Source organism: Lingula anatina, chromosome 1 (genome assembly GCF_051362555.1).
Source record: "Lingula anatina isolate TDL-2025a chromosome 1, LinAna3.0, whole genome shotgun sequence".
In the NCBI taxonomy this organism is placed as follows: domain Eukaryota; kingdom Metazoa; phylum Brachiopoda; class Lingulata; order Lingulida; family Lingulidae; genus Lingula; species Lingula anatina.
In genome coordinates, this window is record NC_141767.1 from 50,683,834 (window position 1) to 50,700,930 (window position 17,097).

Consider the following 17,097-nt stretch of genomic DNA (forward strand, 5'->3'; position numbering starts at 1 on the left):
CTCCGACCGTCTTTCAATGGTTCCTGCTTGGGCCGTGATGTATGTGACGTATGTAACCGCTCCACGCTGCCGACGTGGCCCGCCTCTGTCATGGCAGGATTGTCATCGATCGAGAGTCCAAATGGAGCAAAACAACTGCGACGCGGAAAAGACCCTGAGTATGACATTGTGATTTAGATATGAAGTGTATATGTTCCGTTGTTGTGAAGTAGTTTCATCCGCGTATCACTCACCCCATTATTTAAGCCTCCCTGCGCTTAAAACAAGCTTTTTCTAGACGCTTCTGTGACAGCCAACTGATGTATGTTTCCGTATTCTAACTTATCGTTATATACACTGACTACAAACACAAATTACTCTTTGTATTTGTATTTACTATTGTACGATCATGCCATATAATTGAACATCGATGCGAAAAATTGATCAAGGCAGCCAGACGGAACTTCAACATAGTGCGATGAATTGTCTCATAAACTGGGGCTAATCGAACGCCACCATGAAGTTAAGTGACTTGCATGAAATAAAGAAAACGACCAATTTTGCCAATATTTGAACTCCGACCTCAAATGTTGGTTTAATTGATAGTTAGATGCTGTAGGTAGTACCTTTACCAAAATGCTTTGTGGTGGTGTTATAAATGTGGAAGTGAGTTTGAGTTTATATTTGTTTAATCATTCACTAGTTCTTGTTATTACTCAAGATGAAAGTAAGCAAACAGACAGTTTCCATTATATGCACAGAGTAGAGATACATTACGCCGAGGATGGTTTAAAACTATTATACTCTCTGAATCATGAAAAAAAAGTTATGTTGTCAACTCTACAAAATATTTTGCATATTCATTATTTTCACATCTGTCATTCTAATGTTCATAACATGTTGAACGATATTTACATACACTGTAAAAATATATAGGCGGAGAACTGTTATGTCAGCAACCTTTAAAAAACGTTGATCTTTGTTTTAAAAATATGAAATTGTGTGCGCCATCGTTAAATGTGAAGTTATTTTTGTTAGAGCACTTCCCGCCAACAGGTCGCCTCCTTTTCATCTTAAAATTATTACAAATTGAAATGCAAAAAAGTCGGTTTAAATGAGTTTATTCATAGAAGATACTATTAAACATTGCAAAATTCGATGAAAAATATTGACAATGGCATTGGCAACTAATGGCACTTCCTCTCTAAATGTAATGTGATCCTAATAAGTATGGTCTGTGATCGATAGTGTTATTACTGACACATTTCACTACAAAACAAAACAAAATTCATAAAATATCATTAAAACTATTGCAGATAAAACAATCTGATGCAAGTAGCATCATTATTGGCTATATTTCATCAATAACGAAACGTTAGCAAAACAATACAAATAATGGTCTAATAAACATATTGGACACTAACACATAGAGGGAACTGAACTTATTGTCGATGTTGTCGTGACACAAACGGGGTCCACCAGGGCTCGATCACATATCCCGAGTAATTGGTATTTAACTTCATATCATTCATTACATGCTAAAAACCTCAACTTCAAGTATCAATATAAACTTTTTGATATAGGACGTATAGTATTGGAAGTACGGCTGTCTATACACTCCTTGCAAAACATCAGTGATGAAAGACAACAATAAATAGACTCGTTTGTACTCGTAGTCAACTCGTAGTCAACTCACAATACGATTACATTATTGTGGTAACTGTCGCTAGCAATATGTAGTCTTATGTATGGTGGCTCCTTCTGTGTCGTAGCATATTCCCAGACTGACTGAATGATTTTCCACACACATCACACGAGTAAGGTTTCTCTCCGGTGTGGATACGTTGATGTTTGTTACAGGTAGAGACGTCAGCAAAGCGGCGATGGCAAGTGGGACACTGGTAAGGACGCTGTCCAGTGTGAAGGCGAATGTGGGTCTTCAAAGAGCACATCTGCGTAAAGCACTTGCTGCAGTGTGGACACTTAAACGGGCGATCGGTGGAAGCAGTGTGGCTACGAATGTGGTTGTTGAGATTGTTTTTACTACTGAATTGCTTTTCACTAAGGTGACAGAAGTGTCGTTTTGCGGGTGGACAGTCGGTTGATGATGTGAAATCAGTATTGTCACGTTGACGTTTACGATTAGAAGGAGTACGGGCCACAGAGCCTTCCACTTGTGAAATGAAGTCAACTTGACGGCTGAGGACGCCATCATCGGTGTCTTCGTGGTCCAGAATGTCACAATCACTGTCAGGAGAGTTATAGCCAGATTCCAATTCCTCCCTCAGCATTTCAACAATCAGAGACAAGTCTGTAGTTTCTCTGGCTGGAGGTAACCTGTAGATGTCAAACTCATTTGGACATTTTCGTTTGACGTTCAAAGCGTTAGTGGCGGTCTTGTTTGAACGGATTGGGTCTTGTCTACTGTCTTCATTATCCGCGTAGAAGTCAGTGTGAGGTTGGCCTGTCTCTAGGGTTGTGAAATTGGTCGTCTGGTCAGTGGAATGTTGGTCAAGTTCTCGGATGCGGCCGATGACATGCTTCAGGTCGCGCGTTGACTGGTTGTAAGACACTTGCTGTGCAGGAACAGGAGTCAGGAGGAAGCCACTGCTGCACGATTTACCAGGTAACCTACAATAAAAGATACAAAAATATCAAATGCACTATTCATGAAAATAATGCATTTAAGTTATTGAAAATTTGAAACTGAAAATAATTCGAAAGATCACACGGTGATATTTCTGACGGGACATATCGCATAAATTAAACACACAAGACATTTAGAAGATGATTGAATTAATTTTCAGAGTAAGAGGAGCCAGTTAATGCTTATGCAATGTCTCTTACCTTTCACAGGTATGTTGGTCGTTATCATATCGAGACTGAAGGAGATGTGGTGGCCAGGCTGCAGTGAAATGACTGGTGAAGTGATGGGAGGGGTTCATCCACATACTCATGGTTATCTGTTTTTTTAAAAAAAGTGCAAAAATACACAATGTATCACAATTTTTTTCTTAAACTGCTCAATAAAAAAATCGTTGAAAAAAGTGATTCGATATCGATTTTATCTATAATATCAAATTGCAATTTAGGTTAATTTAGTGTGTCTTTACCTGTAGTTTAAAAAATATGCTTCAGTGTATCACTTTCAACGTGATCAATTCCATAGCAACATATATTTTTTACTCTAGATTAAAAAACGCACATACCTCTTGTTCAGGTTTTCTTCCGACACAGTAGGTGTAGTATACTGGTTCTGGGTGCGTCTCTTGTTACGTCTGCGTTATAGCTCTAGCGAAGAAGATTCTGAAAGTTCTTGAAACTTTCGCAGCCTTTAAAGAAATCCGTCATGCTCCCAACTTTGTGCTCTGTCCTGCAATTGGCCAGAAATTTTCAATGGTCACAGATCAGCTAGCTTTTTTAGCCTTAATTATCCCTTTAGGGGAAGCGGAGCAACCCGTTAAGGCGTGTCCTTTGATCGATCTTAATCTTCTTTCCTATTTACCTGTATATCTTGGTTTTGTAAAGGTGACAGCACACCTTAATGATCTAGCGCAATGATCCGAGGAGCAATTAACTGAATTATCTAAACCCGAAAGACCTTTGATTATATGATCAGAGGAGAAGGGCACGTGTGATCAGGTCTTATCTGATCCTCACCTCAAATTAGCGGACCAGTTACAGTAGGATTAGATCCCTTGAAAATACTTCTTAACAATCAACCATTTCAAACTCAAGACAAAATTTTTTTGTGCTTAGCAAACGTCATTTATATTTTCATTTTTTTGAAACGTGCTTTACGGGGTTAACGCGTGAAGTTGAGTTTTCCTCGGGAAAAAAATTATCCTACCCATATTTCATCGCTCGACTTGTCCCTGCACTTGGATTCGAGGTTTTAGTTATTTTCTATTTAATGATATATATTTAATAACCAAGTAGAAAACCATATCTTACTGTACATATCACAAATTTGGAACCATTGACATCAGTTACTTATAATTGAGTTTTAATAATTTATAAGGTCTGAATTGGGAAAGTTAAAGAGCTTTTTAGGATATGAAGACACAGAAGGTTTAACTTCGGGAAATTTTCAAACGCGTACGGTATACAATTAATCATTCCAAAATATAGTAAAGAATTCACACTAGTCTGTAGGCAAAGAATTACAAAATAATATAACTAAAGAAAGCAACAAGAGCATTTTCCTTCTTATAGAAAAAAGAACACCGATAGATTATTTTAATATATATATCAAAAGACCAAGACTCGGATAAAGTTTTTCGTTACTTTTCCCATTCCAATTTGATAAAGAATTTGTCAGTATTTGTGAAGAATCTTTTTTGAGAAAATGTGTCGACTGACAAATTAATTCCGATAAAAAACATCAGTGCCTTCACTGGTGGAGATAATAAAAAATTAAAAAGAGTTTATCGTCCTTAGTGATATGTGTCGGGCACGCGCTCATAATGACTGTATGGTAACCGTTATAACAGATCTCGCACCGTTCTTGACGTAACGGTACAGAAATAAACTAAAAGCGTCTCAAAAGGTTGTAAATAACCGTTTTTGATCAAAATTTTGATTGTTTTGACTAAAGCAGTGGATCATACCTGAGGAATAACCTACGGCTGTCAATTTTTTGTACCTGAGGCACAGGGTCTCGGTGAACTGATCAGGTGGGTGGATTCGTGTGATCAGAGGTTATCTGATAACAATCAAGATAGCCGATCAGGCCCTTAAGCTAGAAGTAAGAGGTATTTTTCAAGTAATTACCCAGCCAAGCAATCTCTTTCTTATATAAAATGCAGAACCCTACAATATAGTGAAGAATTTAAATTTATATGTCATGCTTAGAAATTTGAAAACAACAACAACAAGAGAGAGCGACAAGAGCACAAACCTTTTGAGGAGGAAAATATTATTGACGTTCTACGTAAAATATTAGCTGACCAGGATTCAGTTCAAGTTGCATTTTCCCTCTCCTTGCCTCCGTGATGAATTTGCCATTTTTTCTCAAGAATCATTTTGGAAAAAAATGTGTCTAATAGCAAATGGCATTGAACAAACATGAACACATCACACCTTCAGTGGTGGAAATATTAAAAATTAAATAAGAGTTTATCGTCAATTGTGACATGTACCGGGCACGCGCTAAGGCGGTACTCACAGTGTCTGATATAGTAAGAGTTACGACTGACAAGCATCGAGTTACCTCGCGCCGTTCTTGACGTAACGGAACAGAAATAGTGAAAGTGTCTCAGAGAGCTGTATGGAACCACACTTTTGGTTGTTTTATCCATTTCAGTGGATCATACCAGAGGAATAACGTACGGCTGTCATTTTTTATACCTGCGGCACAGAGCCTCTATGAACTGATCAGGTAGTCGGGTTACCTGTGATCAAAAGTAATCTGATAACAATCTAGATAGCCGATCAATCCCTTGTGCTGACAGTGAAGGCTATGTCTCAGGCTATTACTCAGTCAAGAAATCCCATTCTTATATAAAAAGACGGAAATTTGAAAACGTTGAATATCTAATTTTATTGAAGACAAATTTGTCCACGCATTCTCACTGATACTTAATTGGAATAATGCGTTTTTGAAGGTCGTTAATGACGCTTATGTTGAGGACAAAAATAAAAATTATCACATATACAGGCATTTCATTGGAATTATTTCAATAAAAATAATCACCGAAGATTGAGTTTATAGGACTACAGGTTTCTGTTCTCCGTTTAACTTCAACAAAACTCTTGTGAAGAAAAAAATATCCACCAGAACAACCGTTACTTGTGCTGATGACGAAGACGTTGACATGTCGGCCAATTTTTGACATTTATCTTAAGAAGATTTATTTCTGTGATAGTACCGAATATACAGAAATATAACACATAATATATAAGTATGAATATATTAGTATAGGTCCATCCCTATAGGCTTACGAAGTCGCATGTTTTACCAATACTTCTTAAAAGAAACCTCACTGTCTTTCTGTGAAAGTCTGTGAAGAGCACTCAAGGTCTCTCCTCAACCACCTCATCATCAGGAAAGATACAATACCTCATTTTGCTTAGTTCTCTTATCTGGACGATTAAGTTTAGTGAAATGGTTTCTTTTTCGTATCTGAGGCATTGGTAAATACTGACCAGTGACCAGTATTTGAATTTTATCTGAACGGTATCAAATAATCAGAAAAAATAAAAAGTTACATATATTTCATTTATTAGGGTTGCAATACAAAGCGTACATTTTCTATAATTGGCAATATATAACGCTTTTACCACTGGATGATATTATTCCAGAGTCATGTAGAAGAATAAATCTGACAAGCATAATACATAATAACACGCTGAAAACGTTATTGTTTGTGTTTTGATATCTTTTAAATATACATGTATACAATATTGACAACTTATTGGCAATCTATCACTTCAACCGTAACAAAATATCACAGTCACATGAAAACTTAGTATAAACATTGATATAATACACCCCAATTTTTAAATTATCAAGCAACTTTGGCGACTCCAGCAACAACATGAATTGGGAAATATACATGTACAATCACTTCATCTTACATGGATAATCCTCGATATAAGTGGAAACGTAATAAAAGGAAAAGTTTGCATATTTGGTCAATATGTGAGCTTTTTTCACAGCTTTCTTTGTACATTGCTAATCAGTTAAAATTACAGTTTGCATTATGAGTGGTGGCTCCTTTTGTGTCGTAACATATTCCCAGACTGACTGAATGATTTTCCACACACATCACACGAGTAAGGTTTCTCTCCGGTGTGGATACGTTGATGTTTGTTACAGGTAGAGGCGTCAGCAAAGCGGCGGTGGCACGTGGGACACTGGTAAGGACGCTCTCCAGTGTGAAGGCGAATGTGGGTCTTAAGAGAGCACATCTGCGTAAAGCACTTGCTGCAGTGTGGACACTTAAACGGGCGATCGGTGGAAGCAGGGTGGCTACGAATGTGGTTGTTGAGATTGTTTTTACCACTGAAATGCTTTTCACTAAGGTGACAGAAGTGTCGTTTTGCGGGTGGACAGTCGGTTGATGATGTGAAATCAGTAGGGCTATTGTCACGTTGACGTTTACGATTAGAAGGAGTACGGGCCACAGAGCCTTCCACTTGTGAAATGAAGTCAACTTGACGGCTGAGAACGCCATCATCGGTGTCTTCGTGGTCCAGAATGTCACAATCACTGTCAGGAGAGTTAAAGCCAGATTCCAATTCCTCCCTCAGCATTTCAACAATCAGAGACAAGTCAGTAGTTTCTCTGGCTGGAGGTAACCTGTAGATGTCAAACTCATTTGGACATTTTCGTTTGACGTTCAAAGCGTTAGTGGCGGTCTTGTTTGAACGGATTGGGTCCTGTCTACTGTCTTCATTATCCGCGTAGAAGTCAGTGTGAGGTTGGCCTGTCTCTAGGGTTGTGAAATTGGTCGTCTGGTCAGTGGAATGTTGGTCAAGTTCTCGAATGCGGCCGATGACATGCTTCAGGTCGCACGTTGACTGGTTGTAAGACACTTGCTGTGCAGGAACAGGAGTCAGGAGGAAGCCACTGTTGTACAATTTACCAGTTAACCTACAATAAAAGATACAAAAATATCATATGCACTATTCATGTAAAGAATGCATTTCAGTTATTGAAAATTTGAAATTGAAAATAATTCGAAAGATCACGTGGTGATATTTCTGACGGGACATATCGCATAAATTAAACACAAAAACAATGAGAAGATTGCTCAAGAATGTGATTGAATTAATTTTCAGAGTAAGAGGAGCCAGTTAATGTTTATGCAATATTCCTTACCTTTCACAGGTATGTTGGTCGTTATCATATCGAGACTGAAGGAGATGTGGTGGCCAGGCTGCAGTGAAATGACTGGTGAAGTGATGGGAGGGGTTCATCCACATACTCATGGTTATCTGAAATGGTAATATGATGTTTAAAAAAAGTGCAAAAATACACAATGTATCACAATTTTTTTCTTCAACTGCTCAATAAAAAAATTGTTGACAAAAGTGATTCGATATCGATTTTATCTATAATATCAAATTGCAATTGAGGTTAATTTAGTGTGTCTTTACCTGTAGTTTAAAAAATATGCTTCAGTGTATCACTTTCAACGTGATCAATTCCATAGCAACATATATTTTTTACTCAAGATTACAAAACGCACATACCTCTTGTTCAAGTTTTCTTCCGACACAGTAAATGTAGTATACTGGTTCTGGGTGCGTCTCTTGTTACGTCTGCGTTATAGCTCTAGCGAAGAAGATTCTGAAAGTTCTTGAAACTTTCGCAGCCTTTAAAGAAATCCGTCATGCTCCCAACTTTGCGCTCTGTCCTGCAATTGGCCAGAAATTTTCAATGGACACAGATCAGTTAGCTTTTGATTACACCCTTAATTATCCCTTTAAGGGGAGCGAAGCAATCCGTTAAGGCGTGTCCTGTAATCGATCTTAATCTTCTCTACCATTTACCTGTATATCTTGGTTTTATGAAGGTGACAGCACACCTTAATGATCTAGCGCAATGATCCGATGAGCAATGAACTGAATTATCTAAACCCGAAAGACCTTTGATTAAATGATCAGAGGAGAAGGGTACGTGTGATCAGGTCTTATCTGATTCTCACCTCAAATTAACGGACCAGTCACAGTAGGATTAGATCCCTTGAAAATAATGTTAAACAATCAACCATTCCAAGACAAAAATTGTCTATGCTTAGCGAACGTCATTTGTATTTTATTTATTTATTTATTTATTTATTATTATTATTATTATTATTATTATTTGTGAAAGGTGCTTTACGGGGTTAACCCGCAAAAATGAGTTTTCCTCGGGAAAAAAAATTATCCTACTCATATTTTATCGCTCGTCTCGTCCCTGCATTCGAGGTTTTAGTTATTTTCAATTTAATGATATATTTTAATAACCAAGTAGAAAACCATATCTTACTGTACATGTCACAAATTTGGGACCATTGACATCAGTTACTTATAATTGAGTTTTAATAATTTATAAGGTCTGAATTGGGAAAGTTAAAGAGCTTTTTAGGATATGAAGACACCGAAGGTTTAACTCCTGGAAATTTTCAAACGCGTACGGTATACCATTAATCAATCTAGTCTGTAAGCAGAGAATTACAAAATAATATAACTAAAGAAAGCAACAAGAGCATTTTCCTTATTATAGAAAAAAGAACACCGATAGATTATTTTAATATATATATAACAAAAGACCAAGACTCGGATAAAATTTTTCGTTACTTTTCCCATTCCAATTTGATAAAGAATTTGTCAGTATTTGTGAAGAATTTTTTTTTTTTTTTTTTTTTTTTTTTTTTTTTTTTTTTTTTGTGAAAATGTGTCTACTGACAAATTAATTCCGATAAAAACATCAGTGCCTTCACTGGTGGAGATAATAAAAAATTAAAAAGAGTTTATCGTCCTTTGTGATATGTGTCGGGCACGCGCTCATAATGACTGTATGGTAACCGTTATAACAGATCTCGCACCGTTCTTGACGTAACGGTACAGAAATAAACTAAAAGCGTCTCAAAAGGTTGTAAAGAACCGTCTTTGATCAAAATTTTGATTGTTTTGACTAAAGCAGTGGATCATACCTGAGGAATAACCTACGGCTGTCAATTTTTTGTACCTGAGGCACAGGGTCTCGGTGAACTGATCAGGTGGGTGGATTCGTGTGATCAGAGGTTATCTGATAACAATCAAAATAGCCGATCAGGCCCTTAAGCTGGAAGTAAGAGGTATTTTTCAAGTAATTACCCAGCCAAGCAATCTCTTTCTTATATAAAATGCAGAACCCTACAGTATAATGAAGAATTTAAATTTATATGTCATGCTTAAAATTTTGAAAACAACAACAACAACAGAGCGCGTCAAGAGCACAAACCTTTTGAGGAGAAAAATATTATTGACGTTCTACGTAAAATATTAGCTGACCAGGATTCAGTTCAAGTTGCATTTTCCCTCTCCTTGCCTCCGTGATGAATTTGTCAATTTTTCCCAAGAATCATTTTGGAAAAAAATGTGTCTAATAGCAAATATCATTAAACAAACATGAACACATCACAAGTTAGAGTTTATCGGCAATTGCGACATGTGCCGGGCACGCGATAAGGTGGTACTCATAATGTCTGATATAGTATGAGTTACGACTGACTAGCATCGAGTTACCTCGCTCTTTTTTTTTTGACGTAACGGAACAGAAATAGTGAAAGTGTCTCAGAGAGCTGTATGGAACCACACTTTTGGTTGTTTTATCCATTTCAGTGGATCATACCCGAGGAATAACGTACGGCTGTCATTTTTTATACCTGCGGCACAGAGCCTCTATGAACTGATCAGGTAGTCGGTTTACCTGTGATCAAAAGTAATCTGATAAAAATCCTGATAGCGGATCAATCCCTTGTGCTGACAGTCAAGACTATGTTTCAGGCTATTACTCATCCAAGAAATCACATTATTTAATAAAATAACAGAAACTTGAAAACGTTGAAAATCCAATTTTATTGAATACAAATTTGTCCACGCATTCTCACTGATACTAAATTTGCACAATGAGTTTGTGAAGGTCGTTAATGACGCTAATATTAAGAACAAAAATAAAAAATTATAACAGATACCGGCATTCCATTTGAATTGTTTGAATCAAGATAATCACTGAAAACGGTGACCAAGACGGTGACCTCTACGTTTGAGTTTTTAGGACTACAGACTTCTGTTCTCCTTTTAACTTCAACAAAACTCTTGTGAAGTAACAAAAATGCCAGGACAACCGCTACATGTGCTGATGACGAAGACGTTGACATGTCGGACAATTTTTGCCATTTAATTTGTGTTTCAAAGATGTTTTATTTCTGTGATAGTAGCGAATATACACAAATATAACACATAATATATAAGTATGAATATATTAATATAGGTCCATTCCTATAGGCTTACGATGTCTCATGTTTTACCAATACTTATATAATAGCTTCTTTTTGAGCCGGAGACACTTAAATGAAACCTCGCTGTCTTTTTGTGAAAGTCTGTGAAGAGCACTCGAGGTCTCTCCTCAACCACCTCCTGTTCAGGAAAGATACAATACCTCATTTTGCTCAGTTTGTTTATCTGGTCGAAATGATGGTTTCTTTTTCGTATCTGAGGCATTGGTAAATACTGACCAGTATTTGAATTTTATCTGAACGGTATAAAATAATCAAAAAAACTAAAGTTACAAATATCTCATTTATTAAGGTTGCAATACAAAGCGTACATTTTCTAATTTAGCAATATATAATGCTTTTACTTCTGGGTGATATTATTCCAGAGTCATGTAGAAGGATCAATCTGACAGACATAATAACTTAACAAGTTGAAGTCTTGTTTGTGTTTTGATATCTTTAAAATATACATGTATACAATATTGACAACTTATTGGCAATCTATCACTTCAATCGTCACGAAATATCACAGTCACATGAAAACTTAGTATAAGCATTGATATAATACACACCAATTTTCAAATAATCAAGCAATTTTTGCGACTTAAATATGTGAAGCTGGAGGATTGTAAAGTCAAGGAGAAACAACCAATGCAAATGTGAATTAAGCGTTAATTTATTTAGGTTTTTTTTCTCATGCCCCCCAAAAGAGTACTTTTTTTACATAACAGTACCAAGTGAAAAATTAAACATAAATTTATACTGTGATTGACAATTAAAGTGAAATAATCACCAAAGATTGAGTTTATAGGACTACAGGCTTCTGTTCTCCGTTTAACTTCAACAAAACTCTTGTGAAGAAAAAAAAATATCCACCATAACAACCGTTACTTGTGCTGATGACGAAGACGTTGACACGTCTGCCGATTTTTGACATTTATGTTTAAAAGATTTATTTACACAAATATACACAAATATACACAAATATAGTATAGGTCCATCCCTATAGGCTTACGAAGTCGCATGTTATTTTAATACTTCTTAAAAGAAACCTCGCTGTCTTTCTGTGAAAGTCTGTGAAGAGCACTCGAGGTCACTCCTCAACCACCTCCTGATCAGGAAAGATACAATACCTCATTTTGCTTAGTTCTCTTATCTGGTCGATTAAGTTTAGTGAAATGATGTTTAGTGAATTTCTTTTTGGTATCTGAGGCATTGGTAAATACTGACCAGTATTTGAATTTTATCTGAACGGTATCAAATAATTAGAAAAAATAAAGTTACATATATTTCATTTATTAGGGTTGCGATACAAAGTGTACATTTTCTATAATTGGCAATATATAACGCTTTTACCACTGGATGATATTATTCCAGAGTCATGTAGAAGAATAAATCTGACAAGCATAATAACTTAACACGCTGAAAACGTTATTGTTTGTGTTTTGATATCTTTTAAATATACATGTATACAATATTGACAACTTATTGGCAACCTATCACTTCAACCGTCACAAAATATCACAGTCACATGAAAACTTAGTATAAACATTGATATAGTACACCCCAATTTTTAAATTATCAAGCAACTTTGGCGACTCCAGCAACAACATGAATTGGGAAATATACATGTACAATCACTTCATCTTACATGGATAATCCTCGATATAATAGGAAACGTAATAAAAAGGAAAAGTTTGCATATTTGGTCAATATGTGACCTTTTTTTCACAGCTTTTTTTGTACATTGCTAATCAGTTAAAATTACAGTTTGCATTATGAGTGGTGGCTCCTTTTGTGTCGTAACATATTCCCAGACTGACTGAATGATTTTCCACACACATCACACGAGTAAGGTTTCTCTCCGGTGTGGATACGTTGATGTTTGTTACAGGTAGAGGCGTCAGCAAAGCGGCGGTGGCACGTGGGACACTGGTAAGGACGCTCTCCAGTGTGAAGGCGAATGTGGGTCTTCAGAGAGCACATCTGCGTAAAGCACTTGCTGCAGTGTGGACACTTAAACGGGCGATCGGTGGAAGCAGGGTGGCTACGAATGTGGTTGTTGAGATTGTTTTTACCACTGAAATGCTTTTCACTAAGGTGACAGAAGTGTCGTTTTGCGGGTGGACAGTCTGTTGATGATGTGAAATCAGTATTGTCACGTTGACGTTTACGATTAGAAGGAGTACGGGCCACAGAGCCTTCCACTTGTGAAATGAAGTCAACTTGACGGCTGAGGACGCCATCATCGGTGTCTTCGTGGTCCAGAATGTCACAATCACTGTCAGGAGAGTTATAGCCAGATTCCAATTCCTCCCTCAGCATTTCAACAATCAGAGACAAGTCAGTAGTTTCTCTGGCTGGAGGTAACCTGTAGATGTCAAACTCATTTGGACATTTTCGTTTGACGTTCAAAGCGTTAGCGGCGGTCTTGTTTGAACGGATTGGGTCTTGTCTACTGTCTTCATTATCCGCGTAGAAGTCAGTGTGAGGTTGGCCTGTCTCTAGGGTTGTGAAATTGGTCGTCTGGTCAGTGGAATGTTGGTCAAGTTCTCGAATGCGGCCGATGACATGCTTCAGGTCGCACGTTGACTGGTTGTAAGACACTTGCTGTGCAGGAACAGGAGTCAGGAGGAAGCCACTGCTGCACGATTTACCAGGTAACCTACAATAAAAGATACAAAAATATCAAATGCGCTATTCATGAAAATAATGCATTTAAGTTATTGAAAATTTGAAATTGAAAGTAATTCGAAAGATGACGTGGTGATATTTCTGACGGGACATATCGCATAAATTAAACACACAAGACATTTAGAAGATTCACCAAGAATATGATCGAATTAATTTTCAAAATAAGTGGAGCCAGTTAATGTATATGCAGTGTTCCTTACCTTTCCGAGTTATGTTGGTCGTTATCATACTGAGACTGAAGGAGATGTGGTGGCCAGGCTGCAGTGAAATGACTGGTGAAGTGATGGGAGGGGTTCATCCACATACTCATGGTTATCTGAAATGGTAATATGATGTTTAAAAAAATACAAAATTACCAAATGTATCATAATTTATTTTCTTCAACTGCTCATTAAAAAAATCGTTGAAAAAGTGATTCGATGTAGTTTAAAGAGTTTGCCTCCACTATCATATATTGAGGAGAAATGGCCTAATAATATATCTTTTTACTAAAGATTACAAAACGCACATACCTCTTGTTCAGGTTTTCTTCCGACACAGTAGATGTAGTATACTGGTTCTGGTTGCGTCTTTTGTAACGTCTGCGTTATTGCTCTTGCAAAGAAGTTTATGAAAATTCTTGAAACTTTCACAGCCTTTAAAGGAATCCGTCATGCTCCCAACTTTGCGCTCTGTCCTGCAATTGGCCAGAAATTTTCAATGGTCACAGATCAGTTAGCTTTTGATGACACCCTTAATTATCCCTTTAAGGGAAACGGAGCAACCCGTTAAGGCGTGTCCTTTGATCGATCTTTATCTTCTTTCCCATTTACCTGTATATCTTGGTTTTGTGAAGGTGACAGCACACTTCAATGATCTAGCGCAATGATCCGAGGAGTAATTAACTGAATTATCTAAACCCGAAAGACCTTTGATTAAATGATCAGAGGAGAAGGGCACGTGTGATCAGGTCTTATCTGATTCTCACCTCAAATTAACGGACCAGTTACAGTAGGATTAGATCCCTTGAACATACATGTACTTCTTTTTTATGCTTAGCAAACGTCATTTATATTTTCTTTTTTGTGAAAGGTGCTTTACGGCTTAACTCGCAAAAATGAGTTTTCCTCGGGAAAAAAATTTTCCTACCCATATTTCATCGATCGACTCGCCACTGCACTTTGATTCGAGGTGTTAGTTATTTTCAATTAAATGATATATTTTAGGTTTGAATTGGGAAAGTTAAAGAGCTTTTTAGGATATGAAGACACAGAAGGTTTAACTTGGGGAAATTTTCAAACGCGTACGGTATACCATTAATCAATCTAGTCTGTAAGCAAAGAATAACAAAATAATATAACTAAAGAAAGCAACAAGAGCATTTTCCTTTTTATAGAAAAAAAGAACACCGATAGATTATTTTAATATATATATATCAAAAGACCAAGACTCGGATAAAATCTTTCGTTACTTTTCCTATTCCAATTTGATAAAGCCCCCTTTACACTGGACGGCGTCCTTTCTGCGTCCAGCAGTACGGCCCCATTTGAGAGTTTAAAAATTATAATATTTTACGTGCCGACAACTGGCCGATCATTGAGCATTCATTCTGATACAAAATTAATGCTCGTGCCTCCTTATTAAGACCACAGCGATGCCAAATTTCATGGTCGCAGAGAAGACGCAGAAAGGACGCCGTCCAGTGTAAAGGGGGTATAAAGAATTTGTCAATATTTCTGAAGAATCTCTTTTGAGAAAATGTGTCCACTGACAAATTAATGCCGATAAAAAATCACTTCCTTCACTGGTGGAGATAATAAAGAATTAATAGGAGTTTATCGTCCTTTGTGATATGTGTAGTAGGGCACGCGCTCATAATGACTGTATGGTAAACGTTGTAACACACCTCGCACCGTTCTTGACGTAACGGTACAGAAATAAACTAAAAGCGTCTCAAATGTTCTAAGGAACCGTCTTTGATTAAAATTTTGATTGTTTTGTCTAATACAGTGGATCATACCTGAGAAACAACGTACGGCTGTCAATTTTTTGTACCTGAGGCACAGAGTCTCGGTGAACTGATCAGGTGGGTGGATTCGTGTGATCAGAGGTTATCTGATAACAATCAAGATAGCCGATCAGGCCCTTAAGCTGGAAGTAAGAGGTATTTCTCAAGTGATTACCCAGCCAAGCAATCTCTTTCTTATATAAAATGCAGAATCCTACAATATAGTAAAGAATTTAAATTAATTTGTTATGCTTAAAACTTTGAAAACAACAAGAAGAGAGCGCGAAAGAGCACAAACCTATGGATGGGAAAAAGATTATTGACCGTTCGCCGTAAAATATTAGCTGACCAGGATTCAGTTCAAGTTGCATTTTCTCTCTCCTTGCCTCCGTGATGAATTTGTCAATTTTTCTCAATAATCATTTTGGAAAAAATGTGTCTAATAGCAAATATCATTAAACAAACATGAACACATCATTCCTTCATTGGTGGAAATAATAATAATTACAGCAATTTCTTTCTTATATAAAATGCAGAATCCTGCAATATAGTAAAGAATTTAAATTAATATGTCATGCTTAGAAATTTAAAAACAGCAACAACAAGAGAGGATAGGAAAAAGATTATTAACTGTTCTACGTAAAATATTAGCTGACCAGGATTCAGTTCAAGTTGCATTTTCTCTCTCCTTGCCTCCGTGATGAATTTGTCAATCTTTTTTAAGAATCATTTTGAAAAAAAATGTGTCTAATAGCAAATATTATTGAACAAACATGAACACATCACACCTTCAGTGGTGGAAATAATAAAAATTAGGTAAGAGTTTATCGTCAATTGTGACACGTGCCGGGCACGCGCTAAGGCGGTACTCATAATGTCTAATATTTTAAGAGTTACGACTGACAAGTATCGAGTAACCTCGCACCGTTCTTGACGTAACGGAGCAGAGATAGTGCAAGTGTCTCACATTGCTGTTTTGAACCGTCTTTGATCAAACTTTTGGTTGTTTTATGAATTTCAGTGGATCATGCCCGAGGAATAACGTACGGCTGTCATTTTTTATACCTGCTGCACAGAGGCTCTATGAAATAATCAGGTAGTCGGATTACCTGTGATCAAAAGTAATCTGATAAAAATCTACATAGCCGATCAATCCCTTGTGCTGACAGTGAAGGCTATGTTTCAGGCTATTACTCAGACAGAAAATCCCATTCTTATATAAAATGACAGAAACTTGAAAACGTTGAAAATCCAATTTTCTTGAAGACAAATTTGTCCACGCATTCTCACTGATACTAAATTTGCATAATGCGTTTGTGAAAGTCGTTAATGACGCTAATATTAAAAACAAAAAAAAATAATAATAATAATAATATTACAGATACAGGCATTTCAGTGGAATTATTTGAATCAAGATAATCACTAAAGATGGTGAGCAACACAATGACCTTTACGTTTGAGTTTTTA

At 36.7% G+C, this 17,097-nt stretch overlaps 1 protein-coding gene across 1 annotated transcript in view; it reads right to left on the minus strand.

Annotated features, from left to right (window-relative positions):
• Nucleotides 1-1,084: 1,084 nt before the first annotated feature.
• The window catches only part of LOC106153658 (uncharacterized), a 29,916-nt gene continuing 13,903 nt past the window's right edge, over nucleotides 1,085-17,097 (minus strand). Inside the window, exons 10-18 of the mRNA XM_087000712.1 lie at nucleotides 14,156-14,293; nucleotides 13,844-13,959; nucleotides 12,729-13,614; nucleotides 8,179-8,235; nucleotides 7,805-7,920; nucleotides 6,685-7,576; nucleotides 3,189-3,245; nucleotides 2,827-2,942; nucleotides 1,085-2,610 (exon numbers count right to left, since the gene is read on the minus strand). Coding sequence (XP_086856838.1) covers nucleotides 1,722-2,610; nucleotides 2,827-2,942; nucleotides 3,189-3,245; nucleotides 6,685-7,576; nucleotides 7,805-7,920; nucleotides 8,179-8,235; nucleotides 12,729-13,614; nucleotides 13,844-13,959; nucleotides 14,156-14,293 — 3,267 coding nt within the window. The 3' untranslated portion in view covers nucleotides 1,085-1,721. The remainder of the gene's footprint in view (nucleotides 2,611-2,826; nucleotides 2,943-3,188; nucleotides 3,246-6,684; nucleotides 7,577-7,804; nucleotides 7,921-8,178; nucleotides 8,236-12,728; nucleotides 13,615-13,843; nucleotides 13,960-14,155; nucleotides 14,294-17,097) is intronic.